The 23,583-nt window shown below is 43.9% G+C and overlaps 1 protein-coding gene across 7 annotated transcripts in view; it reads right to left on the bottom strand.

Annotated features, from left to right (window-relative positions):
• Positions 1-23,583, bottom strand: part of spryd3 (SPRY domain containing 3) — a 231,416-nt gene that overhangs the window by 22,323 nt on the left and 185,510 nt on the right. For 5 of the 7 annotated variants that reach the window (XM_078431330.1, XM_078431331.1, XM_078431328.1 and 2 more), the window contains exon 8: positions 20,888-20,945. In XM_078431330.1, the coding sequence (XP_078287456.1) occupies positions 20,888-20,945 (58 nt within the window). Of the gene's footprint in view, positions 1-5,206; positions 7,761-8,374; positions 8,454-20,887; positions 20,946-23,583 lie in introns of those variants that run through there. The other 2 variants (XM_078431329.1, XM_078431327.1) reach the window with 2 other exon arrangements.

Raw genomic sequence — 23,583 nt, 5'->3', positions numbered from 1 at the left:
TGTATGACTCTTTCACAAGAAAAAGACAAACATCAGAAGCATGATTCAGTTAATAAGCAGGAGATTTATGGAAATCAGACGGGAGGATTAAAAATAGTAATGTGGAAGGCAGAGGTAGGTTACAAGAAAAGAAACAAACAATAATACATTGAACTCAAAAACATTTTACATACATCGAAAGTGTAATGATTTCACTCAGGGTGCTGTCAGGGTGCTGTCAGGAACATGTGATGGATGCTGACAACATCGTCTGTATACTAAAACTCTTGTTTGTTTGTTTGTTTGTTTGTTCCTGAACTACAGCCAAAACGGTACACGATAGCGTGACAATTTTAGGCCCACCTTACTCACCGTCGTCCCTTTGGTGCTAATGGAAGAAGTTTCATTGAAATCGGTGTTATATTTTTGAAGTTATTCATATTTTAAAGTTTAATATCTCCTAGGGAGGGGGGGAGGGAGGGAGGATAAGGGGGGGTTGGGAATGGAGTGGGGGGGAGGGGAAGGGGGGAGGGGAAGAGGTGGAGGAGAGGGGGAGGGAGGGGGGGAGAGGGAGGAGGGAGGGAGGGGGGGGGAGAGGGGATGGGGGGAGGAGAGGTTTGGGCCCAACTCTAGTTACGTCTCAAGAGGGATTGGACAGATACTGGAGGCTGAAGGTCTTTTGGGGTTTCGGAACACAAAAAGAGGTTGCAGGTGAAAACTATTGCTTTTCAGCACTCTGCGTTTAGATTAAATTAATTATATTAACCCGAGCTGTTGTTCTTCCACACAGGAAAAAAGATTACTTTGAGCCCCATAAACTCCACGGGAAGTGTTCTTGGTTCAGACAACTATTTTATTCCAGGGCCCACATAAACGTGCAGACAAACATACGCATGGATCACAGATGCCACCTCACACCCTCACACAGTCATGCACATCTGCAATCAATGGTTCATACACAGTCAAACGGTCGCTCATACTAACTCTTTGATATTTATGCATGAGCAATGTTCTATTATACCTGTACATTGGCATTTTTTATATTTCTCTGCTTTGGCACCATTATAAAATACGTAGTCGATTATGCACATTGGCACTTTTACCTTGTCGGCAGAGTGGCATGGCAATAGTTCACACATTGGCGCTGATACAGCACATGCATTAGCGCGGTTATTTTGTGAGCACTGACACCATTCTCTTATATGCATTGGCAGGGTTGATATGCCTTGCTGCTTTTATTTGTATACTGTGCCCATGGCACATCATTGCACCGACCTGTTTAATAATGCATGCTAGCCAATTGGAAAAGACCATGCTATCATCCAGTCCATTCATTTTGCAAAGACCAATCTCACCTCTCAATAACTGCCCCACATCCCTCAAATGCACCCAGCCGTTTTTCATCAGATCCTTATATTACTCCACATAACTCTCTCTCTCTCTTACTCAGCCTGCCCAACCTTTCCATAGCCATCAAAACTGTTACTTCATACATTTTATAACTTTTCCTCTTTTGTTACAAAAGGCATGTTGACTTTTCACTTTAGCTCTCAGCCACTGTTTTTTCTAAAAAGGGGATTCGGAGTCTGAACCATAATTACAATTTACTATGATCGATCTTGTCAATCCTGTTCCAACCTCCAACAAGCTCACCTCAAGATCTCTTCCCTTCCAAGGATGGAAAGCTCAATCTCCATCTTACTTTAAACCTGATTAGCTTCGGTTTCCTCCCACACTTCAAATACGTACAGGTTTGTAGGTTAATTGGCTTCAGTGAAGATTGTAAATTGTTCCTAGTGTGCTAGTGTAAGGGGTTGGCACTGTCTCGGTGGGCTAAAGGGCCTGTTTCCACGCTGTATCTCCAAACTAAACTAAACAAACTCACTGAGTTGACTTAAAGGTAAAATGACTTGATTTCGAAAGAAATGGCCTCCATACATTTTCTGAAATGTTACAGTATTTGTTATTTCCCCAACTAAAGTACTAGCCATGAGGGAGATAACTAATCTAAATTATAGGAGCGGAAGATGCAAGAACAGGCTCATGCTGCGATAATACATCTGTATTCATATCAGTAATTGCAATTTTCTTTCTCCAGTTCTCTTCCTCCACACCTTTCCCAAAGTTGACAAGTCCATGATGTGCTGGACCAGAAACAACAGTGGCTCTCTCCGACTTCAGCCAACAGATCTCAATGGGTCAATGTAGATAGACTACTGGCCCACTGAATCTAGCAAATCTGAACTGGATCCAACCATTGCCTCGTGGCCGTACACACCTGCACTTGCCAGCAAATGTCACGGGCCAATACTGGAGACTTGGCTGAAGCACAGATGCCCCAGGGATTTACCCTGGACCTTTGGCTTTTACAACTGTGTCATGGTCTCGATTGTCTGGTTTCAAAAATGTACTTGATAAATGATGGGAGATTGGAAGGATCCACGGAGAATTAGCTACTGGAATCAGAAACTACGGAAACATGGAAAATAGCTCCAGATCTGCCAGGCCACAGAAGCGGGATATCTGATGTACAACAAATTTCAGATTATCACTTGTTACTATTCCAAATTAGTCATTTTCCAAAACAGCTGTTTTCTATCACACTGCACATTTATGCAGCTTTGCATCTAATCCCACAACATGACCCATGATTAACCAAGCCAAACTTTGCATCTTTGTCTTGTATCCTGTATCCACTGACAAATTAACTACATGCCGGATCTCATGGAAAAATTGACACTATATTAGGAAAGTGATGAGAAGTTGGTCCGATTGAAGGAACTCAAAATAAAAAAATAACCAGCAAAAGTTATTTTTTAATGCTACAAAAACATAACAGTAAATGCCAATATTCCTGATCAACGCAGGAACTTAGATGTATTCAATGTCTCTTCTAAGCCTATCCAGACATGCATCTCCCAGTTTTGTTTACAAAACTTAATCTAAGTCAAGCTGCATTTATCCAAATTAAGTTCAGTGTCTCTACATAACTTGACAGCTTAAATTTGGTATTGTGGCACATTCTCTCCCAGGGCAGTAATGTACAAGAGCCACATCAGTTGAAAGGTCCGATTTTTCGTGGTTTTTGGATTTCTAGCATCTGCAGTTTTTTTTGATTTTCATTTCCCACCAATTGCATTTTCTTCTACACCTTGATAACTGTCATATCCTCTCCAAACATGAGCATACCCCAAGCTCTGCAGCATACATCCCCACTTGTACTAAGCAAGTACCCCCCTCTCCCCCATTGATCTGCATGGACACAGGATCCAGCAAGGTTACAGTTTAAAAATTCTTACTGCTGTTCAGATATACCCAATGGTCTAATGGTTGTGGATTCTCTCCAACATCAGCGGCACGGTGGCGCAGCGGTAGAGTTGCTGCCGTACAGCACTTGCAGCACCGGGTTCCATCCCGACTACAGGTGCTGTCTGTACGGAGTTTGTACGTTCTCCCCGTGACCACGTGGATTTTCTCTGAGATCTTCGGTTTCCTGCCACACTCCAAAGACGTATGGGTTTGTATGTAAATTATCTTGGTGTGTGTGAAAAATTGACTCTAGTGTGTGTAGGATAGTGTTAGTGTGCGGGGATCGCTGGTCGGCGCTGACCCGGTGGGCTGAAGGGCCTGTTTCCACGCTGTATCTCTAAACTAAACTAAACCCAAGAACCCGCTGACAACTGTGTAATGCCCCAGAGTTGCCCTTGCATCCACGTCCTTCGCTCCGCCATTGGCGATTATGCCTTCAGCAGTCTCAAGCCCAAGTTCTGCAATTCTTTCTCGAAGCTTCTCCACCTTCAAGACATTTCATACAACTCGTTGACTACGTTTTGTTCAACTATCCTAACGTCTCCTATGGGTCGTAGTTAACTTATGCCCGAACACACAGCGCCCGAGACCCAGGTTGGATCCTGACCTCAGGTGCTGTGTGTGTGGAGTTTGCACGTTCTCCCTATGACCGTGTGGGTTTTCTCCAGGTGCTCTGGCTTCCTCCCACATCCCAAAGATGTGTGGTTTTGTAGGTTAATTCGCCTTTGTAAATTGTCCCAAATGTGTGGGAAGTGGATGCGAGAGTGGTCTCCTCATTTGAGGAAGGACATTCTTGCTATTGAGAGAGTGCCGTGTAGGTTCACCAGGTTAATTCCCGGGATGGCGGGACTGACATATGATGAAAAAATGGGTCGGCTGCACTGGAATTTAGAAGGATGAGAGAGGATCTTATAGAAACATTAAAAAATCTTAAAGGATTGGACAGGCTGGATGCAGGCAATTTGTTCACGATGTTGGGGAGTCCAAAACCAGGCGTCAGTTTCAGAATAAGGGGTAGGCTGTTTAGGACTGAGGCCATTTCGGACTGAGATGAGGAAAAACTTTTTCACCCAGAGAGTTGTGAACCTGTGGAATTCTCTGCCACAGAAGGCAGTGGAGGCCAATTCACTGGATGTTTTCAAGAGAGAGGTAGATTTAGCTCTAAGGGCTAACGGAATCAATGGACATGAGGAGAAAGCAGGGTACTGATTTTGGATGATCAGCCATGATCATATTGAATGGTGGTGCTGGCTCGAAGGGCCGAGTGGCCTACTGATGCTGATTTTCTATGTTTCTATGGGATAATTTAGAACTAGTGTGAACGGGTGATCGATGGTCAGCGTGGACTCTGGGCTGAAGGGTCTGTTTCCATGCTGTATCTCTAAACCAAACTAAACTGAACATGCCAATGAAACGTTTTGGGATACTTCCCAACATTAAAGGTGTTATGTAAATGCAACTTGGTGCTGTATTTTAGAGCTGTGCATCTCCATCATGTGAGGGATGTATTGAAGCTGAATTCAGGCCACATTATGTCTTGTGTATTGTAACATATCCCCTTTCTTCCCAATGTTTCCTGGCACTCTCCATTGCGGCTGTGGGCATGGGAAGAGGAAAACTTTGAGGTCAATTTATTGTACTTTTGGGCTTTGGTACACAAAAATAAAGAGCCTGACACCTTTGACATCCTGAATATTAACAGAGTTGGATGCAATTTCAGCCTCGCCTTTTGACTTTGGCTGAGCTCACCAGATATGAAGATGGAATATATGGAAAAAATACCATTAACTAATGGAACGACTTTGTACAGTGCCCTTCATAATGTTTGGGACAAAGACCCATCATTTATTTATTTGCCTCTGTACTCCACAATTTGAGATTTGTAATAGAAAAAAATCACATGTGGTTAAAGTGCACATTGTTAGATTTTATTAAAGGGTATTTTTACACATTTTGGTTTCACCATGTAGAAATTACAGCTGTGTTTATACATCGTCCGCCCATTTCAAGGCACCATAATGTTTGGGACACATGGCTTCACAGGTGTTTAGAATTGCTCAGGTGTGTTTAAATGCCTCCTTAATGCAGGTATAAGAGAGCTCTCAGCACCTAGTCCTTCCTCCAGTCTTTCCATCACCTTTGGAAACTTTGATTGCCGTTTATCAACACGAGGACCAAAGTTGTGCCAATGAAAGTCAAAGAAGCCATTATGAGACTGAGAAACAAGAATAAAACTGTTAAGAGACAACAGCCAAAGCTTGGGCTTACCAAAATCAACTGTTTGGAACATCATTAAGAAGAAAAAGAGCACTGGTGAGCTTACTAATCGCAAAGGGACTGGCAGGCCAAGGAAAACCTCCACAGCTGATGACAGAAGAATTCTCTCTATAATAAAGAAAAATCCCCAAACACCTGTCCGACAGATCAGAAACACTCTTCAGGAGTCAGGTGCGGATTTGTCAATGACCACTGTCTGCAGAAGACTTCATGAACAGAAATACAGAGGCTACACTGCAAGATGCAAACCACTGGTTAACCGCAAAAATAGGATGGCCAGGTTACAGTTTGCCAAGAAGTACTTAAAAGAGCAACCACAGTTCTGAAAAAAGGTCTTGTGGACAGATGAGACGAAGATTAACTTATATCAGAGTGATGGCAAGAGCAAAGTATGGAGGAGAGAAGGAACTGCCCAAGATCCAAAGCATACCACCTCATCAGTGAAACACGGTGGTGGGTGTGTTATGGCCTGGGCATGTATGGCTGCTGAAGGTACTGACTCACTTATCTTCATTGATGATACAACTGCTGATGGTAGTAGCATAATGAATTCTGAAGTGTCTAGACACATCATATCTGTTCAAGTTCAAACAAATGCCTCAAAACTCATTGGCCGGCGGTTCATTCTACAGCAAGACAATGATCCCAAACATACTGCTAAAGCAACAAAGGAGTTTTTCAAAGCTCAAAAATGATCAATTCTTGAGTGGCCAAGTCAATCACCCGATCTGAACCCAATTGAGAATGCCTTTTATATGCTGAAGAGAAAACTGAAGGGGACTAGCCTCCAAAACAAGCAAAAGCTAAAGATGGCTGCAATACAGGCCTGGCAGAGCATCACCTGAAAAGACACCCAGCAACTGGTGATGTCCATGAATCGCAGACTACAAGCAGTCATTGCATGCAAAGGATACAGTGCATTCAGAAAGTATTCAGACCCCTTCACTTTTTCCACGTTTTGTTCCGTTACAGCCTTATTTTAAAATGGATTAAATTCTTTATTTTTATTATCAAACTACACACAATACCCCATAATAAAAAAGTGAAAACAGGTGTTTAGAAACTTTTGCAAAGTAATTAAAAAGAAATAACTGAAATGTCACATTTACATAAGTATTCAGACCCTTTGCTATGACACTCAAAATTGAGCTTATGTTCATCCTGTTTCCATTGATTATCCTTGAGATGTTTCTGCAACTTGTTTGGAGTCCACCAGTGGTATATTAAATTGACTATACATGATTTGGAAAGGCACACACCTGTCTATATAAGGTCCCACAGTTGATAGTGCATGTCAGAGCAAAAACCAAGCCATGAAGACGAAGGAATTGTTCGTAGACCTCCGAGACAGGATTGTGTCGAGACACAGATCTGGGGAAGGGTATAAAACAATTTCTGCAGAATTGCAGGTCCCGAATAGCACAGTGGCCTCTGTCATTCTTAAATGGAAGAACTTTGGAACCACCAGGACTCTTCATAGAGCTGGCCGCCCGGCCAAACTGAGCAATCGGGAGAGAAGGGCCTTGGTCAGGGAGGTGACTAAGAACCCGATGGTCACTAACTGAGCTCCAGAGTTCCTCTGTGAAGATGGGGGAACCTTCCAGAAGGACAACGATATCTGCAGCACTCCACCAATCAGGCCTTTATGGTAGAGTGGCCAGACAGAAGCCACTCCTCAGTAAAAGGCACATGACAGCCCACTTGGAGTTTGCCAAAAGGCACCTAAAAGACTCTCAGACCATGAGAAACAAGATTCTCTGGTCTGATGAAACCAAGATTTAACTCTTTGGCCTGAATGCCAAGCGTCACGTCTGGAGGAAACCTGGCACCATCCCTACGGTGAAGCATAGTGGTGGCAGCATCATGCTGTGGGGATGTTTTTCAGCGGCAGGAACTGGGAGACTAGGCAGGATCGAGGGAAAGATGAACGGAGCAAAGTACAGAGAGATCCTTGATAAAAACCTGCTCCAGAGCGTTCTGGACCTCAGACTGGGGCGGAGGTTCACCTTCCAACAGGACAACGACCTTAAGCGCACAGCCAAGACAACGCAGGAGTGGCTTCATGACAAGTCTGTGAATGTCCTTGAGTGGCCCAGCCAGAGCCTGGACTTGAACCCGATCGAACATCTCTGGCGGGACCTGAAAATAGCTGTGCATCGACGCTCCCCATCCAACCTGACAGAGCTTGAGAGGATCTGCAGAGAAGAATGGGAGAAATGTCACAGGTGTGCCAAGCTTGTAGAGTCATACCCAAGAAGACTTGAGGCTGTAATCGCTGCCAAACAAAGTACTGAGTAAAGGGTCTGAATACTTATGTAAATGTGATATTTCAGTTATTTGTTTTTAATGACTTTGCAAAAATTTCTAAACACCTGTTTTCACTTCTTCATTCTGGGGTATTGTGTGTAGATTGATGATAAAAAAAAAGAATTTAATCCATTAAAAAATAAGGCTGTAACGTAACAATATGTGGAAAAAGTGAAGCGGTATGAATACTTTCTGAATGTACTGTATGCAACAAAATACTAAACATGACTACTTTCATTTACATGACATTGCTGTGTCCCAAACATTACGGTGCCCTGAAATGGAGGGACTATGTATAAACACTGCTGTAATTTCTACATGGTGAAACCAAAATGTATAAAAATGGCCTTTATTGAAATCTGACAATGTGCAAATGGTGGAGTACAGAGGCAAATAAATAAATGTTGGGTCTTTGTCCCAAACATTATGGAGGGCACTGCAGTTTGCAGCTTCTTAATGTAGAACTTGGCATTAGTCCGGTATTTTAAATTAAATAACTCACATGTACTGTTCTGATGCATGGTCCAGAATAGGCAGGGATTTGGGGGCAGGTGCCAGAGTTCTCATGATCACCATAATTCCTAAACCCATTGAAACACAAAACCCAGTCAATCCACTTCTCATTGGCCTGCCATGAGATCAGTTTCCATAACTTGACAAGCCATCCATACTTACTGGTTCTACCATATTTATAGTCCCTTGAATTGATCTCACATGCAAGTAGAAAAAAAAATTTCTGTGTCAACTAAATCCTGAAAACGTCAATCTGGGCAGCCTTCCATCTCTCTACTCAGGAGAAGATAGACATAGCCCAATCGATCTTTCCAACATGTCTAACCACTCATTGAGGGTAGGTATTGTGCAGATTCTCCAGTACCTCTCTGTACCTTTCACAATATTGAGACCAAAGTCTTCTGTAGTGCTCCAGTGTCGCATCTTCTTAAGGTTCTCGACAAGCTTAACGTAACTTCACTACTTTTGACTCCATCCTTCTCAAAATGAAGCCCCGTGTATGTTTGCGTCCCGTGTGGTTTTTAACTTTCAGAGATAGTATGGACTTACATCCAGGGTTTTTACATCTTAACCTCACCAAAACTTCTAAGTGGCTCACTCATCTGCTTTGAGATTCATTTGTCGATCATACAACTTTAACTTATAAATTACTTAAAATGCAGTCAGGTAAAAAGGCTTCCTATTGTGCACAGGAATAGCACCTGCAGAAAGTTAAATAAAAGGATGCTTACGAAAACATTAAAATTACGCAAAGAAAGGTCTACAATTGTTGCTCAACTCCAAGCCATCTAGTTTGTCTGAGCTAGCACCGGCAGTTTTCAGCTCATGTAATAATGTTCTACTTTCTAAGCCAGATGGAGATGGGGTTTTTGGGGCTGGGGGGTGGGAAGTGTTTCAAAAAGAACAGTATAGCCTATGATTGGGAAGTGGGAAGTGGAAAGGAGAAAGAATGGATGGAATGGAACAATTTATTGTCACATGTGACTGGGCACAGTGAGATTATTTGCTGCATACCCAATGTATACAAATTTATAGGGGAATCGAGGACCAGTACATAAGAGAGAGTGGGAGCGAGAGTCAGGGTCATGCCACACGGAAACAGGATTGTCAGCCATTCACGCCGATTCAGATGCCTATCTAAACTAATCCCATTTTCCTGCAATTGGCCCAGATCCCTCTATTCCTTTCCCATCCATGTATCTGTCCAACTGTTTTTTAAACACTGTTGTAGCACTGGGCTCCACCACTTCCTCTGGCAGCTCGTTCCATATACCCACCACCCTCTGGCTGAAAAGCAAGCCCCTCAAATCTCCATTAAACCATTCCCCTCTCACCATAAACCGATGGCTACTCATGGCAAAAGACTCTGACAATCTACCCTGTCTGTGCTTCTCATAATGTTATAAACCTTTGTACAGTCGCCACCTCAGCCTCCTGCGCTCCAGTGAGAACAAATGCCTATGCAAATGTAGAAACCTTTTGGGCCTGAAAAGTCACCCATTCCTTCTCTCCACAGATGCTGCCTGACCCGCTGAGTTACTCCAGCACTCTGTGAAACGTCACCTATCAATGTTCTCACAGATGCTGCCTGACCCGCTGAGTTACTCCAGCACTCAGTGAAACGTCACCTATCCATGTTCTCCAGAGATGCTGCCTGACCCGCTGAGTTACTCCAGCACTCTGTGAAACGTCACCTATCCATGCTCTCCACAGATGCTGCCTGACCCGCTGAGTTACTCCAGCACTCAGTGAAACGTCACCTATCAATGTTCTCACAGATGCTGCCTGACCCGCTGAGTTACTCCAGCACTCAGTGAAACGTCACCTATCCATGTTCTCCACAGATGCTGCCTGACCCGCTGAGTTACTCCAGCACTCTGTGAAACGTCACCTATCAATGTTCTCACAGATGCTGCCTGACCCGCTGAGTTACTCCAGCACTCAGTGAAACGTCACCTATCCATGTTCTCCAGAGATGCTGCCTGACCCGCTGAGTTACTCCAGCACTCAGTGAAACGTCACCTATCAATGTTCTCACAGAGTGCTGGAGCATCCCTGGAGAACATGGATAGGTGACGTTTCCAGTCGGGACTCTTCTTCAGACTGAAATAAAATTATAGGTCTGTTTTTTTGCACTGCAAATGGATGGTACTCATTAATGTTGCTCTATGGATACTCTTGAGTAGATGGAACTCTCTTGTGCAAATACATCACTGCTTTTCCATCGTCACTGGGTCTAAATGCAGCAACTCCCTCCCTAACAATGCAGTGGGAGCATCCTCACCAGAGAGATTACAGTGGTTCAAGGGGTGACTCAAGAGTGGATAGGGTGGGCAGTAAATACAGGCTTTACCAGCAATACATTCAGCCCAACCAGCCCACATCAGCGTTTCCCCTCACGAGCAACTGCTTATCCACACATTGACCTGCCCTCTTCCTCTTTCTCTGCATCAATTTTTCCCAACTCATCTCTCAATCTCATGATTTTTCCCTGTTTTCCTTTCCATCATTTGGAGGCCTGCCTCTCCAGTATTACAAAGCCTTTTTCACATTTTGTGTCCTAACTATATCATGGTTCTTTCTTTACATCAAACGTCCCTGGCTATTGCCTGTATTAGCTCTGTAACGAATATTGCCCTTCCATCTCTTAGTTCTTTCTGCCAACCTTAATTTGATTACTGTTTTTCCTCTGAATGTTTCAAGTGAAGTTTTTCTACAAAATAATTAGATCTGTGTCCCTATTCCAGTTCTTTTTTTCTTCATTCTTAAATCTTCATGCTTAAGTAAAAACACGTGTGTGAATAGGGCAGCAAATGATTTAAAATAAAAGATAGGGATTCATTTTTATCTGCCTCATCTTTTGCAGTAACATCATCATTTTACACTTGTACTTAAATATGATTGTGTATATGGAGATTTCTGTTTAAAAATAAGGAATTTCACTGTACAGTAAACCCTCATTATAACGGACCATAGGATGGAGAATGGTGTCTGTGGTTGCCTATTGTCTGTTATCACCGAATAAGGTATATCATTGTCGATGCAAAGAAACCCACAATATGCTGGAGTAACTCAGCGTGTCAGGCAGCATCCGTGGAAAACATGGATAGGTGACGTTTCACAGAGTGCTGGAGTAACTCAGCGGGTCAGACAGCATCTGTGGAGAACATGGATAGGTGACGTTTCACAGAGTGCTGGAGTAACTCAGTGGGTCAGGCAGCATCTGTGAGAACATTGATAGGTGACGTTTCACAGAGTGCTGGAGTAACTCAGCGGGTCAGGCAGCATCTGTGGAGAACATGGATAGGTGACGTTTCACAGAGTGCTGGAGTAACTCAGCGGGTCAGGCAGCATCTGTGGAGAACATGGATAGGTGACGTTTCACAGAGTGCTGGAGTAACTCAGCGGGTCAGGCAGCATCTGTGGAGAACATGGATGGGTGACGTTTCACAGAGTGCTGGAGTAACTCAGCGGGTCAGGCAGCATCTGTGGAGAACATGGATGGGTGACGTTTCACAGAGTGCTGGAGTAACTCAGCGGGTCAGGCAGCATCTGTGGAGAACATGGATAGGTGACGTTTCACAGAGTGCTAGAGTAACTCAGCGAGTCAGGCAGCATCTCTGGAGACCATGTAGACGTGATGCTTTGGGTCGGGACCTATCTTCAGACTCTCGGCCTGGAATTCTCGGCCTGGCCTGCTGGTGGCCTGGAGAGAGGAGAGGATTGGCGGAGTTAATGGTTGAGGCCAGAGTGCTGGTGGGGGTCGGCATTGGCGGTGGAAGCTGCCAGGAAGCTGTGTGAGCCGGGGATGGTGGCAGAAGGTCTGGCCTGGAGTGCCAGGGGTGGTGTGGGAGGTGGGCACAGTAAGCAGTAGGCGAGGCAGTGTGAGCAGGGGGTGGTGGGGGCAGCTGGGGCTGTAGCAGGGTAGGCGGTGTGAGCATGGGCAGCCAGCGTTAGGTCTGTCCACTATAACCAAAACCCGTTATAAAGAGGTCCGTTAAAACGAGGGCTTACTGTGCCTAGGTACATGTGCCAATAAAGTACCATTAAACACACAGTTATTTTTGCAAGTGCTAAAGCATATTTTGACATATTTGTTAATCAAGAGCAAAACTGTTTTCTCTGAAGTCGTCTGACTTTGGAATAAGAACGTTAATGAAGCTCGTGTTATCTCTCGCTCTTTATTTTCTCATTTATGTAATCAGTGCACACTTTAACTTCCCTGCTGGTCACTTCACATCCTGTGGCTTGTATGAGAAGTTTGACATGGGAGCCCTGAGAGAAGCCTGCAGCCAGGGCTGTCTGCATACGCACTTCCATTCCGACACAGCCAGCTGCTGCCAATGTTTACAAATGTTTCAATGGTAACTATGGGGAACAAACAGAAAACAATTATAGACTTAGGAAGAGACACACGGGTGGGAACAGATTTCTAATTTCCTTTCCCTCAAGCGTAGAAGCCCTGTCACACCAAATACCATTGCAAAAGAACTCAAAAGATTGGAAAATGAAGACATCCAGCATCTTGGCACACAGCAGACACAAGACGCTCATTATCCTCAAAAAAAGTTACAGGAACCTTGAAGGGCTCTACTTGTTTCATCTCGTAACTGCTGACTCAACACATGCCACGAGTTCCGCCCACCTGTCAGCTATCATTGTTCTGTCTTGTCTTCTGACCACTTCATTGAGGACCTTTCCCCACTGATGTCAGCACAATGCAGGTAGTAAGCACAACGTGGAAGCTGGCTTATATTTGGAAAAGACCAGGAACCAGGAGTGTTGTATCATTTCCCTTCTTCGAATCCTCTGGGCCCGTGTAGTGTTTGCATCAATTGGGATCTGGGTGTTGCTGCCCATTGCTAATTGCCCTTTAGAAGAAGGGGAGGGTGAGATGCAGTTGTACTGGTTGAAGGTGTTCTCAATGCTATTGGGGGAGGGTCCAGCATTTAGATCGAGTGACGTTGAAGGACCAGCAACCATTTTCCATGAGAGAATTTAGTTTAAGCTACACCACTTATTTCCAGTGATTCACGCAATGAATTTGCTGGCATTCACATGGTAATAATGCGAATATCCCAGCTTAATATTTTCTTTATATAATTATACTATCTTCAGAGATAGTACTTCATCATCAGAAAGGATTTAGACACATAGCACTGTAACATTAAGAGACAGCCTACCAACTTGGGTATGAAAATGGTATATGGTTTTATTGATAGGCTTAAGGACAAATCACTGAATGGAGAACATAAGATGCACAGTCATCCCATTTAGTGCCAGAGAGTGATACAGCATGGAAACAGGCCCTTCAGCCCAACTTGCCCACTCCAACCAACATGCCCCATCGACATTAGTCCCACCTGCCTGCATTTGGCTCATATCCCTCGAAACCTTTCCTATCCATGTACTTGTCCAAATGTCTTAAATGTTGTTATAGAATCTGCCTCAACTACCTCCTCCGGCAGCTCGTTCCATACACCCACCACCCTTTGTGTAAAAGGTTGCCCCTCAGGTTCTTATTAAATTTTTCCCCCTTCACTTTAAACCTATGCCCTCTGATCTTCAATCCCCCTCTAGGTGAAAGACTGTGCATCCATCCTATCTATTCCTCTCATTACTCTTTTACCGGGAAAAAGGATGAGATGCACCAAACAAGATGGTTTGAACGAGGAAGCTGGGCTTCATTCCTAGAAGCAGGACCAATCCTGCTTCTAGGAATGAAGCCCAGCTTCCTCGTTAAGATAGGGGAAATCAGGATTCTTTTCCCCAGTTAGTTGATTTTTAGTGTGAAAAGTTATGAAACAAAGAGTCAGCCCATGAAAGTTTTTGGCATAGGGCGATTAGTCTTCTCTTGTCCTTGGAGGAAGGAAATGACATTCAAATATCATATCATATACATACAGCCGGAAACAGGCCTTTTCGGCCCTCCAAGTCCGTGCCGCCCAGTGATCCCCGTACATTAATACTATCCTACACCCACTAGGGACAATTTTTACATTTACCCAGCCAATTAACCTACATACCTGTACGTCTTTGGAGTGTGGGAGAAAACCGAAGATCTCGGAGTAAACCCACGCAGGTCACGGGGAGAACGTACAAACTCCTTACAGTGCAGCACCCGTAGTCAGGATCGAACCTGAGTCTCCGGCGCTGCATTCGCTTAAAGCAGCAACTCTACCGCTGCGCTACTGTGCATAAACAATAGGTGCATAAACAATAGGTGCAGTAGTAGGCCATTCGGCCCTTCGAGCCAGCACCGCCATTCAATGTGATCATGGCTGATCATTCTCAATCAGTACCCCGTTCCTGCCTTCTCCCCATATCTAACTCTCTTTTGAATGCATCCAATGAATCAGCCTCCACTGCCTTCTGAGGCAGAGAATTCCACAGATTCACAACTCTCTGAGTGAAAAGGTTTTTCCTCATCTCAGTTCTAAATGGCCTACCCCTTATTCTTAAACTATGGCCCCTGGTTCTGGACTCCCCCAACATTGGGAACATGTTTCCTGCACCCAGCCTGTCCAATCCCTTAATAATTTTATATGTTTCTATAACATCCCCTCTCATCCTTCTAAATTCCAGTGAATACAAGCCCAGTCGCTCCATTCTTTCAACATATGACAGTCCCGCCATCCCGGGAATTAATCTCGTGAACCTACGCTGCACTCCCTCAATAGCAAGAATGTCCTTCCTCAAATTAGGAGACCAAAACTGCACACAGTACTCCAGATGTGGTCTCACCAGGGCCCTGTACAACTGCAGAAGGACCTCTTTGCTCCTATACTCAACTCCTCTCTTTATGAAGACCAACTTTCTTCACTGTCTGCTGTACCTGTATGCACCAGGAGACCCAGGTCTCGTTGTACTTCCCCTTTTCCTAACCCGACACCATTCGGATAATAATCTGCCTTCCCATTCTTGCCTCCAAAGTGGATAACCTCACATTTATCCACATTATACTGCACCTGCCATGCATCCGCCCACTCACACAACCTGTCCAAGTCACCCTGCATCCTCATAGCATTCTCCTCACAGGTCACACTACCACCCAGCCTTGTGTCATCTGCAAATTTGCTAATGTTACTTTTAATTCCTTCATCTAAATCATTAATGTATATTGTAAATAGCTGTGGTCCCAGCACTGAGCTTTGCGGTATCCCACTAGTCACTGCCTGCCATTCTGAAAGGGACCCGTTAATCCCTAGTCTTTGTTTCTTGTCTGCCAACCAATTTTCTATCCATGTCAATACCTTACCCCCAAAACCATGAGCTCTAATTTTGCCTACTAATCTCCTGTGTGGGACCTTATGAAAGGCTTTCTGAAAGTCCAGGTACACCACATCCACTGGCTCTCCCTTGTCCATTTTACTTGTTACGTCCTCAAAATATTCCAGAAGATTTGTCAAGCATGATTTTCCCTTCGTAAATCCATGCTGACTTTGGATAGCAGTAAAAGGATAAGTCCAAGTCAGCATGGATTTATGAAAGGGAAATCATGCTTGACTAATCTTCTGGAATTTTTTGAGGATGTGACAAGTGAAATGGATGAAGGGGAGCCAGTGGATGTAGTGTATCTGGACTTTCAGAAAGCCTTTGATAAGGTCCCACATGGGAGATTGGTGACTAAAATTAGAGCACATGGTATTGGGGGTAGGGTGTTGACATGGATAAAAAATTGGTTGGCAGACAGGAAGCAAAGAGTAGGAGTAAATGGGTCCTTTTCAGAATGGCAGGCAGTGGCGAATGGAGTGCCGCAAGGCTCGGTGTTGGGGCCGCAACTGTTTACCATATATATTAATGATTTGGAAGAGGGAATTAGAAGCAACACTACCAAGTTTGCAGATGACACAAAGCTGGGTGGATGTTAGGAGGTTGCAGGGTGACCTGGACAGGTTGAGTGAGTGGGCAGATGCGTGGCAGATGCAGTATAATATAGATAAATGTGAGGTTATCCACTTTGGCGGCAAAAACAAGGAGATTATTATCTCAATGGTGTTAGGTTAGGAAAGAGGGAGGTGCAGCGAGACCTGGGTGCCCTTGTACACCAGTCACTGAAAGTTGGCGTGCAGGTACAGCAGGCAGTGAAGAAAGCTAACGGAATGTTGGCCTTCATAACAAGAGGATTTCAGTATAGGAGTAAAGAGGTTCTTCTGCAGTTGTATAGGGCCCTGGTAAGACCACATCTGGAGTATTGTGTGCAGTTTTGGTCTCCTAATTTGAGGAAGGACATCCTTGTAATTGAGGCAGTGCAGCGTAGGTTCACGAGATTGATCCCTGGGATGGCGGGACTGACATATGAGGAAAGGCTGAAAAGACTGAGCTTGTATTCACTGGAGTTTAGAAGGATGAGAGGGGATCTTATAGAAACATATAAAATTATAAAAGGACTGGACAAGCTAGATGCAGGAAAAATGTTCCCAATGTTGGGCGAGTCCAGAACTAGGGGCCACAGTCTTTGAATAAAGGGGAGGCCATTTAAAACTGAGGTGACAAAAAACTTTTTCACCGAGAGAGTTGTGAATTTGTGGAATTCTCTGCCACAGAGGGCAGTGGAAGCCAAATCACTGGATGGATTTAAGAGAGAGTTAGATAGAGCTCTGGGGGCTAGTGGAATCAAGGGATTTGGGGAGAAGGCAGGCACGGGTTATTGATTGGGGACGATCAACCATGATCACAATGAATTGCGGTGCTGTCTCGAAGGGCCGAATGGCCTCCTCCTGCACCTATTTTCTATGTTTCTATGGACCGATCCTGTTACTGCTATCCAAATGCGCCGCTATTACAACTTTGATAATCGACTGCAGCATCTTCCCCACCACCGATGTCAGGCTAACTGGTCTATAATTCCCTGCTTTCTCTCTCCCTCCTTTCTTGAAAAGTGGGATAACATTAGCTACCCTTCAATGCACAGGAACTGATCCAGAATCTATAGAACATTGGAAAATGATCACCATGATCAAAATGAAGGAAATGATGTCTCTGTATATTCACAACTGGAACAATAAAGCAGTCTAACAATTTATATTCAGCCTCGTCTCACTGAGATGTGTGCAGTTCGCCTTCAGACTGATCGATGGTGGGCATTATACCATTATCAGATTACAAAGTGTTTCTATTGTTACAGCCCCATATAAATCGATTGGTTAAATAGATATCAGGTAGTATAAGATGGACTCACAAATACAAGATCACTGTACTTGAAAGAATATCTCAGGCACAGCTTAAACTAACAGCTGAGTCCCCTGTTCCTACAATATGTAACCTAAACTGCTATCCTTTGAATGAGACATTAAACTGTTTTTTTGTTCAGACATAAAAGATCTTTTGGCGCTATTAGAAGAATTCTCCCATTGTCCAGGTCAACAGTTCATCCTCAATTAACACTGTCAAAAGCAGGCTATAGACCTTTGATCTCACTGACGTTTTGCTATTCACTAAAGGGCTGCATGGCAAAGTGATTTATTGTGTGAAGGGGAGGAGAGGCTGTGTAAATGCCATTTTTCAGTGTCTCCTGCTTCTTCTTTTTCTCATTGAGATCATCACACATTTTGTTCAATAAAAATATATCAGCGAAAGAAACAAAGGAAAGACTTGCACTGCTTTTCACAACTTCAGTGGGTTCCAAATCACTTTACAACAACTAAGACTTTGTGAAGTGCAGTGGCTTTTGTCATTGATGCACAGTTAAGCACAGTTAAGCCCCCTCAATTAGCAGCGGTGAATGACCATGTATCATACTTCAATAGTTGACATAAACATTGGTCTGTACACCAATGCAAACTCCTCTGCTAGTCTTTGAATAGTGCCTAGGATATTATACATCGACAGAAAGGTCATTCACAATCTATTAATTCATGGGCGGAAGTAATACCAAATAAGCCTCGGCTGACAGCACTTGATACCAGTAGAAACAAGGAACTGCAGGTGCTGGTTTACAAAAAAGACACAAACTACTAGAGTAACTCAGCAGGTCAGGAAGTCTATGGAACATGAATGTGTGACATTTTGGATCAGGACCCTTTTTTAGAATGATTGTGGTGGTCGGAGGGGGGGAGAGAAAGTTCAAAGTGAGGAGGGACATAGTCTGCTGAGTAACAGATGGAGAGAGGAGTTTCAATCGGGGTCTGAAGCAGGGTCTCGACCCGAAACGTCACCCATTCCTTCTCTCCAGAGATGCTGCCTGACCCGCTGAGTTACTCCAGCATTTTGTGTCTACCTTCGAGTAACAGATGGATGCAGGTCAGAGGCTTTTTTTGATGGGCAGATGATTGGCCAAAGAACAGAGATTGAAAGGCAGATGGTGTGAGACAAAAGGATCAAAGCGTTGTGAACTGTGAAGCTAGAGGAAGGAATATAGGTGGAAGAGGAGGGGAGAAAATAGGTGCAAGTCCAGGTGGGGTGGAGGGGAGGGGGAAGGGAAAGAAGAGGAAAAAGCGTTACCTAAATTACAACAATGGGTACACTTCAAATTTGTTAGAAATCACTTTGATGTTGTGGAAACCGTTTTGTATGTAAAGTCTTTATTTATTTATGCAAAAGCGGTAGTAAAATGGCTCACTCAGTAGAAATTGATACCCTTTAAAAAAATCTTTCACTCACACATCTTTTTTGTCTACAAAACAAAATCTGCCACGTGCAGTTCCAATGAAAAGTAATCGACCGGAAATGCTAACTCTGTTTATCTCCCTCTAGTTTCTGCCCGATCATGGCATTTTCTCTTTGTATTTCACATTTGTCCGTTTTTTGCCACGCCAATTATTACAAGTTCCCTGTAGATTCAATGCCAAAGTGATTCTGTTGTAGTTGCAACATCTCGTCACCAGGTGATGATGCAGAGTGTAGGAAGGATTTGCAGATGCTGGTTTAAACCGAAGAGACACAAAAAGCTGGAGTAACTTAGCGGTACAGGCAGCATCTCTGGAGAGAAAGAATGGGTGACGTTTTGGGTCGAGACCCTTCCTCAGACTAGTTCGGGATAAGAGAAACGAGAGAAATAGACGATGATGTGGAGAGATGAAGAACAATGAATGAAAGATATGCAAAATAGTAACGATGATAAAGGACAATGATGTCGAGCTGTCTAAGGATTGTGCCACAAGCTTGATTCCCACCAACTGATTATTCTGAAAAGCCAATGCTGAACATCTATACTTACTGGAGGAAGTGCTGGAGGAACTCAGTGGGGCAGACAGCATCTGTGAATGGAATGGATAGGTGGTGTTTCGGGTGGGGACCCTTCTTCAGACTGAAGGATCCCGCTCCAAAATGGCATCGGTCCATTTCCCTCCACAGATGCTGACTGACCTGTTGAGTTCCTCCAGCACTCTGTGTTTTGCTCAAGATTCCCTCATCTGCAGTTCCTGTGTCCGCACGCTTACTATGCTAGCTTAAAGATGCTATTCATTAGTCACTGAACTGATATTAAAAAAAATCTCTTCTTGCTCATTAGTCTCCAATACCTCTCTCCTTATACTTTAAACAACAAATGTGGTTCCGATTGATAAAAAACTTTGCCCCAGATTTAAGACATTGACTATTCAAAGTTATAACCACTCCTCGTGTTTCATTAAGGTACAAGGCTAGTTGCAGCTACATGCACACCTCCGTTACAACAAAATTCGGCTCCCAATCAATCCTGCTACAACCAACCTTAACAACAAAAAATCTCAATCTGCTTGCAAAGCCCAAATTTTGCAGAGCATCCGCCTCATATCCCTTTAAGCTTTGGTTAGATATTAAAATGTGCCTCAGTATAGTCCCTACTCCTGAGACCTCTGTTCTGGTTTGTGAATGACTAAAAATCTCCTATTCTCCCATCCCTGGCACATCTATCTCATATAACCCAAACGTCCCAATCTGCTCCATGCGGAACTAATCCAATTTCTGCACCGTGTCCATCAGCATTGTTCTATTACTCAGATATCCTCTCATTACCTACACCCTTCTCCCACTTTCTTCACTTCTACACTCCCCCACACTTGTTATAGAAACAAAGACAATAGGTGCAGGAGGAGGCCATTTGGCCCTTTGAGCCAACACCGCCATTCATTGTAATCACGGCTGATCATCCACAATCAGTAACCCGTGCCTGCCTTCTCCCCATATCCCTTGATTCCACCAGCCCCTAGAGCTCTGTCTAATATTTTGAACATTATATATTCAAAAACTGCATAACTCTTCTCTGTTGTGTCATATATTAAAACACTTGTCATTAACTTAATCATCTTCTTTTACTTTCATGAAAATGTTCCTTCTCCCACCTAGAGAGATCCACTGGCTTGAAACAACATTAGTAGGTGTTATGGACTGTGCCATGCATCAGTTTACAGAGCAGGGGGATGCATTTGGGAAGAAGAGAATGAATCGATATAATCACCAAACACAGTGCATTATTAACATTGCAATTCAAAGGGGCAAACACTAGATACTACCCCAGACCTGATAACAGTTTACAGAAAGTGGCTCAGACACCCCAAATGTGAGAACTGTAGTTTCATACCTGCATGATAGGCCACCGATCCTCTACTCCAGCCAGGATGCCGATTTTTGGGGTAATCCTAAAAGGGAAATGGAAAGTTATCAAATACTTTGTCAAAGTATTTTCTCCGGGGCAGGTGGGGGAAGAGGGTGAGGGGGAGGGAGGGAGGGAGCAATGCTGCTGGCCATCAACGTACAAACATTGGGAGCTGTTTGACATCAGGAATGAACGGCATCCCTACAGATTGATGTTCCTGGGCTCAATGTACAAAAAATAGGCTTATTTTCGAGAGTCATGGAGCTGCACAAGACGGACACAAACATCTCGGCTGGTTGTGCTCTTGCGACCATGGTGCCTGCCTGCCTGCCTACACTGATCCCACTGTCCTGCACCAGGCCAGTCTCCCTGCACTCTTTCCCTAACAGTATGGCCACCACCCCTCAGGACTCCTTTCAATTAAGCCCCCTAGTTCAAGACTCCACATCCAGGAGAAAGATTATAATTACCTGCCTTATCTATGCACTCATAATCTTATCTATATACTAAAACTCTTGTTTGTTTGTTTGTTTGTTCCTGAACTACAGCCAAAACGGTACACCTATAGCGCAACAATTTTAGGCCCACCTTACTCACCGTCTTTGGTGCTAATGGAAGAAGTTTCATTGAAATTGGTTATATTTTTTAAGTTATTCACATTTTAGTTTAAATCTATCTCCTAGGGAGGGAGGGAGGAGGGAGGATAAAGGGGTTGAGGGAGATGGAATGGGGGGGGGGAGGGGAGGGGAGAGGAGGAGGGGGAGGGGGGGAGGGAGGGAGGGAGGTGGAGGAGAGGGTGCTGCACCAATGCAGGAGAGGTTTGGGCCTAACGGGTCCACTTGGTCTAGTATACCTCTATATGGTTACCCCCTCAGACTCATGCGCTCCAGAGAGAAGAAACCGAACCTATCTAATCTCTCCTTGTAATGCCCTCCATTTCACGTAACATCCTGGTAAATCTCTTCTGTACTCTCTCTACTGCTACTACATTCTTGGTGAACAACTCTATCCAAGCAGGTATACATACCAAGTGCAGTCATACCACACATACGTACAACAGGTAGTGCAAATTGAAGTAAACCGAGTGCAGAATACAGTTTTGCAGCTGCAAAGAAAGTTCAGATTTGTAATAATGCAGGGGCCACAACCAGGAAGATCAGGAATATATCCGTAGCATTGTAGAGGCCCGTTCCAGACTCTGATAACAGCAGGGAAGAAGCTGTATTTGAATCTGGTGGTATTTGTCGATGAGAGCTGGGGGTGCTGGTGTGTATGATGTACTGGGTGGCATCCAGAACTCTCTCCAATTTCTTGCAGTTCTCGGGCAAAGCAGCGAGAGATATTTATGCCTGGGAAGCTGAAGCTCTTGCCCATCTCCATTTCGTCACCATCAATGCAGACTGGGACGTTTTCTCCACCCCAATCCTGAAGTTGGTGATCAGTTCCTTCGTTTTGCTGACGTTGAGGGAGGGAGAGGTTGAGTTTGGTTCCTTCCTGCACTTTGGCGACCAGAACTATACACAATATTCTTCAGTTCATTATTTTGTGCTTAGCTGAACAAATCTATTCCCGCAGAATGATCTATTTTCTATTTATGATACCCAGCGTCAGCACAAAGTACTCCCAAGACAGGTATATAGTACTGGTATAGAGTACAACTTTCTTTCCACTAAGGCAGAGACAGTACAGGTTAGATGTGGAGTGAAACTCCCTCTACGCTGTTCCATCCATCATCTGCTTCCAGGACAGGAGTCTCATAGGTTAGATACAGAGTAAAGGTCTCTCTGCATGGTCACCTTTATGTTAAGCTATGCCTAGTATTTGACTTTTCCATCCTGGGAAAAAGGTCTGACTGTCTACAGTACTGCACTACAGTACTGCACTGTCTACAGTATTGTACTACAGTATTGCACTGTCTACAGTATTGTACTACAGTACTGCACTGTCTACAGTATTGCACTGTCTACAGTATTGCACTGTCTACAGTATTGTACTACAGTATTGCACTGTCTACAGTATTGTACTACAGTATTGCACTGTCTACAGTATTGTACTACAGTACTACACTGTCTACAGTATTGCACTGTCTACAGTATTGTATTACAGTACTGCACTGTCTACAGTATTGCACTACAGTATTGCACTGTCTACAGTATTGTACTACAGTATTGCACTGTCTACAGTACTGCACTGTCTACAGTACTGCACTACAGTACTGCACGGTCTACAGTATTGCACTGTCTACAGTATTGCACTGTCTACAGTATTGCACTGTCTACAGTATTGCACTGTCTACAGTATTGCACTGTACTACAGTACTGCACTGTCTACAGTATTGTACTACAGTATTGCACTGTCTACAGTATTGCACTGTCTACAGTATTGCACTACAGTACTGCACTGTCTACAGTATTGCACTGTCTACAGTATTGCACTACAGTACTGCACTGTCTACAGTATTGCACTGTCTACAGTATTGCACTGTCTACAGTACTGCACTGTCTACAGTACTGCACTATAGTACTGCACTGTCTACAGTATTGTACTACAGTATTGCACAGTCTACAATATTGTACTACAGTATTGCACTGTCTACAGTATTGTACTACAGTATTGCACTGTAGTACAATATGTCTAGAAACATAGAAAATAGGTGCAGGAGTAGGCCATTCGGCCCTTCG

This window comes from Rhinoraja longicauda, chromosome 42 (assembly GCF_053455715.1).
Source record: "Rhinoraja longicauda isolate Sanriku21f chromosome 42, sRhiLon1.1, whole genome shotgun sequence".
In the NCBI taxonomy this organism is placed as follows: domain Eukaryota; kingdom Metazoa; phylum Chordata; class Chondrichthyes; order Rajiformes; family Arhynchobatidae; genus Rhinoraja; species Rhinoraja longicauda.
This window is presented reverse-complemented; position numbering and strand designations above follow the sequence as displayed.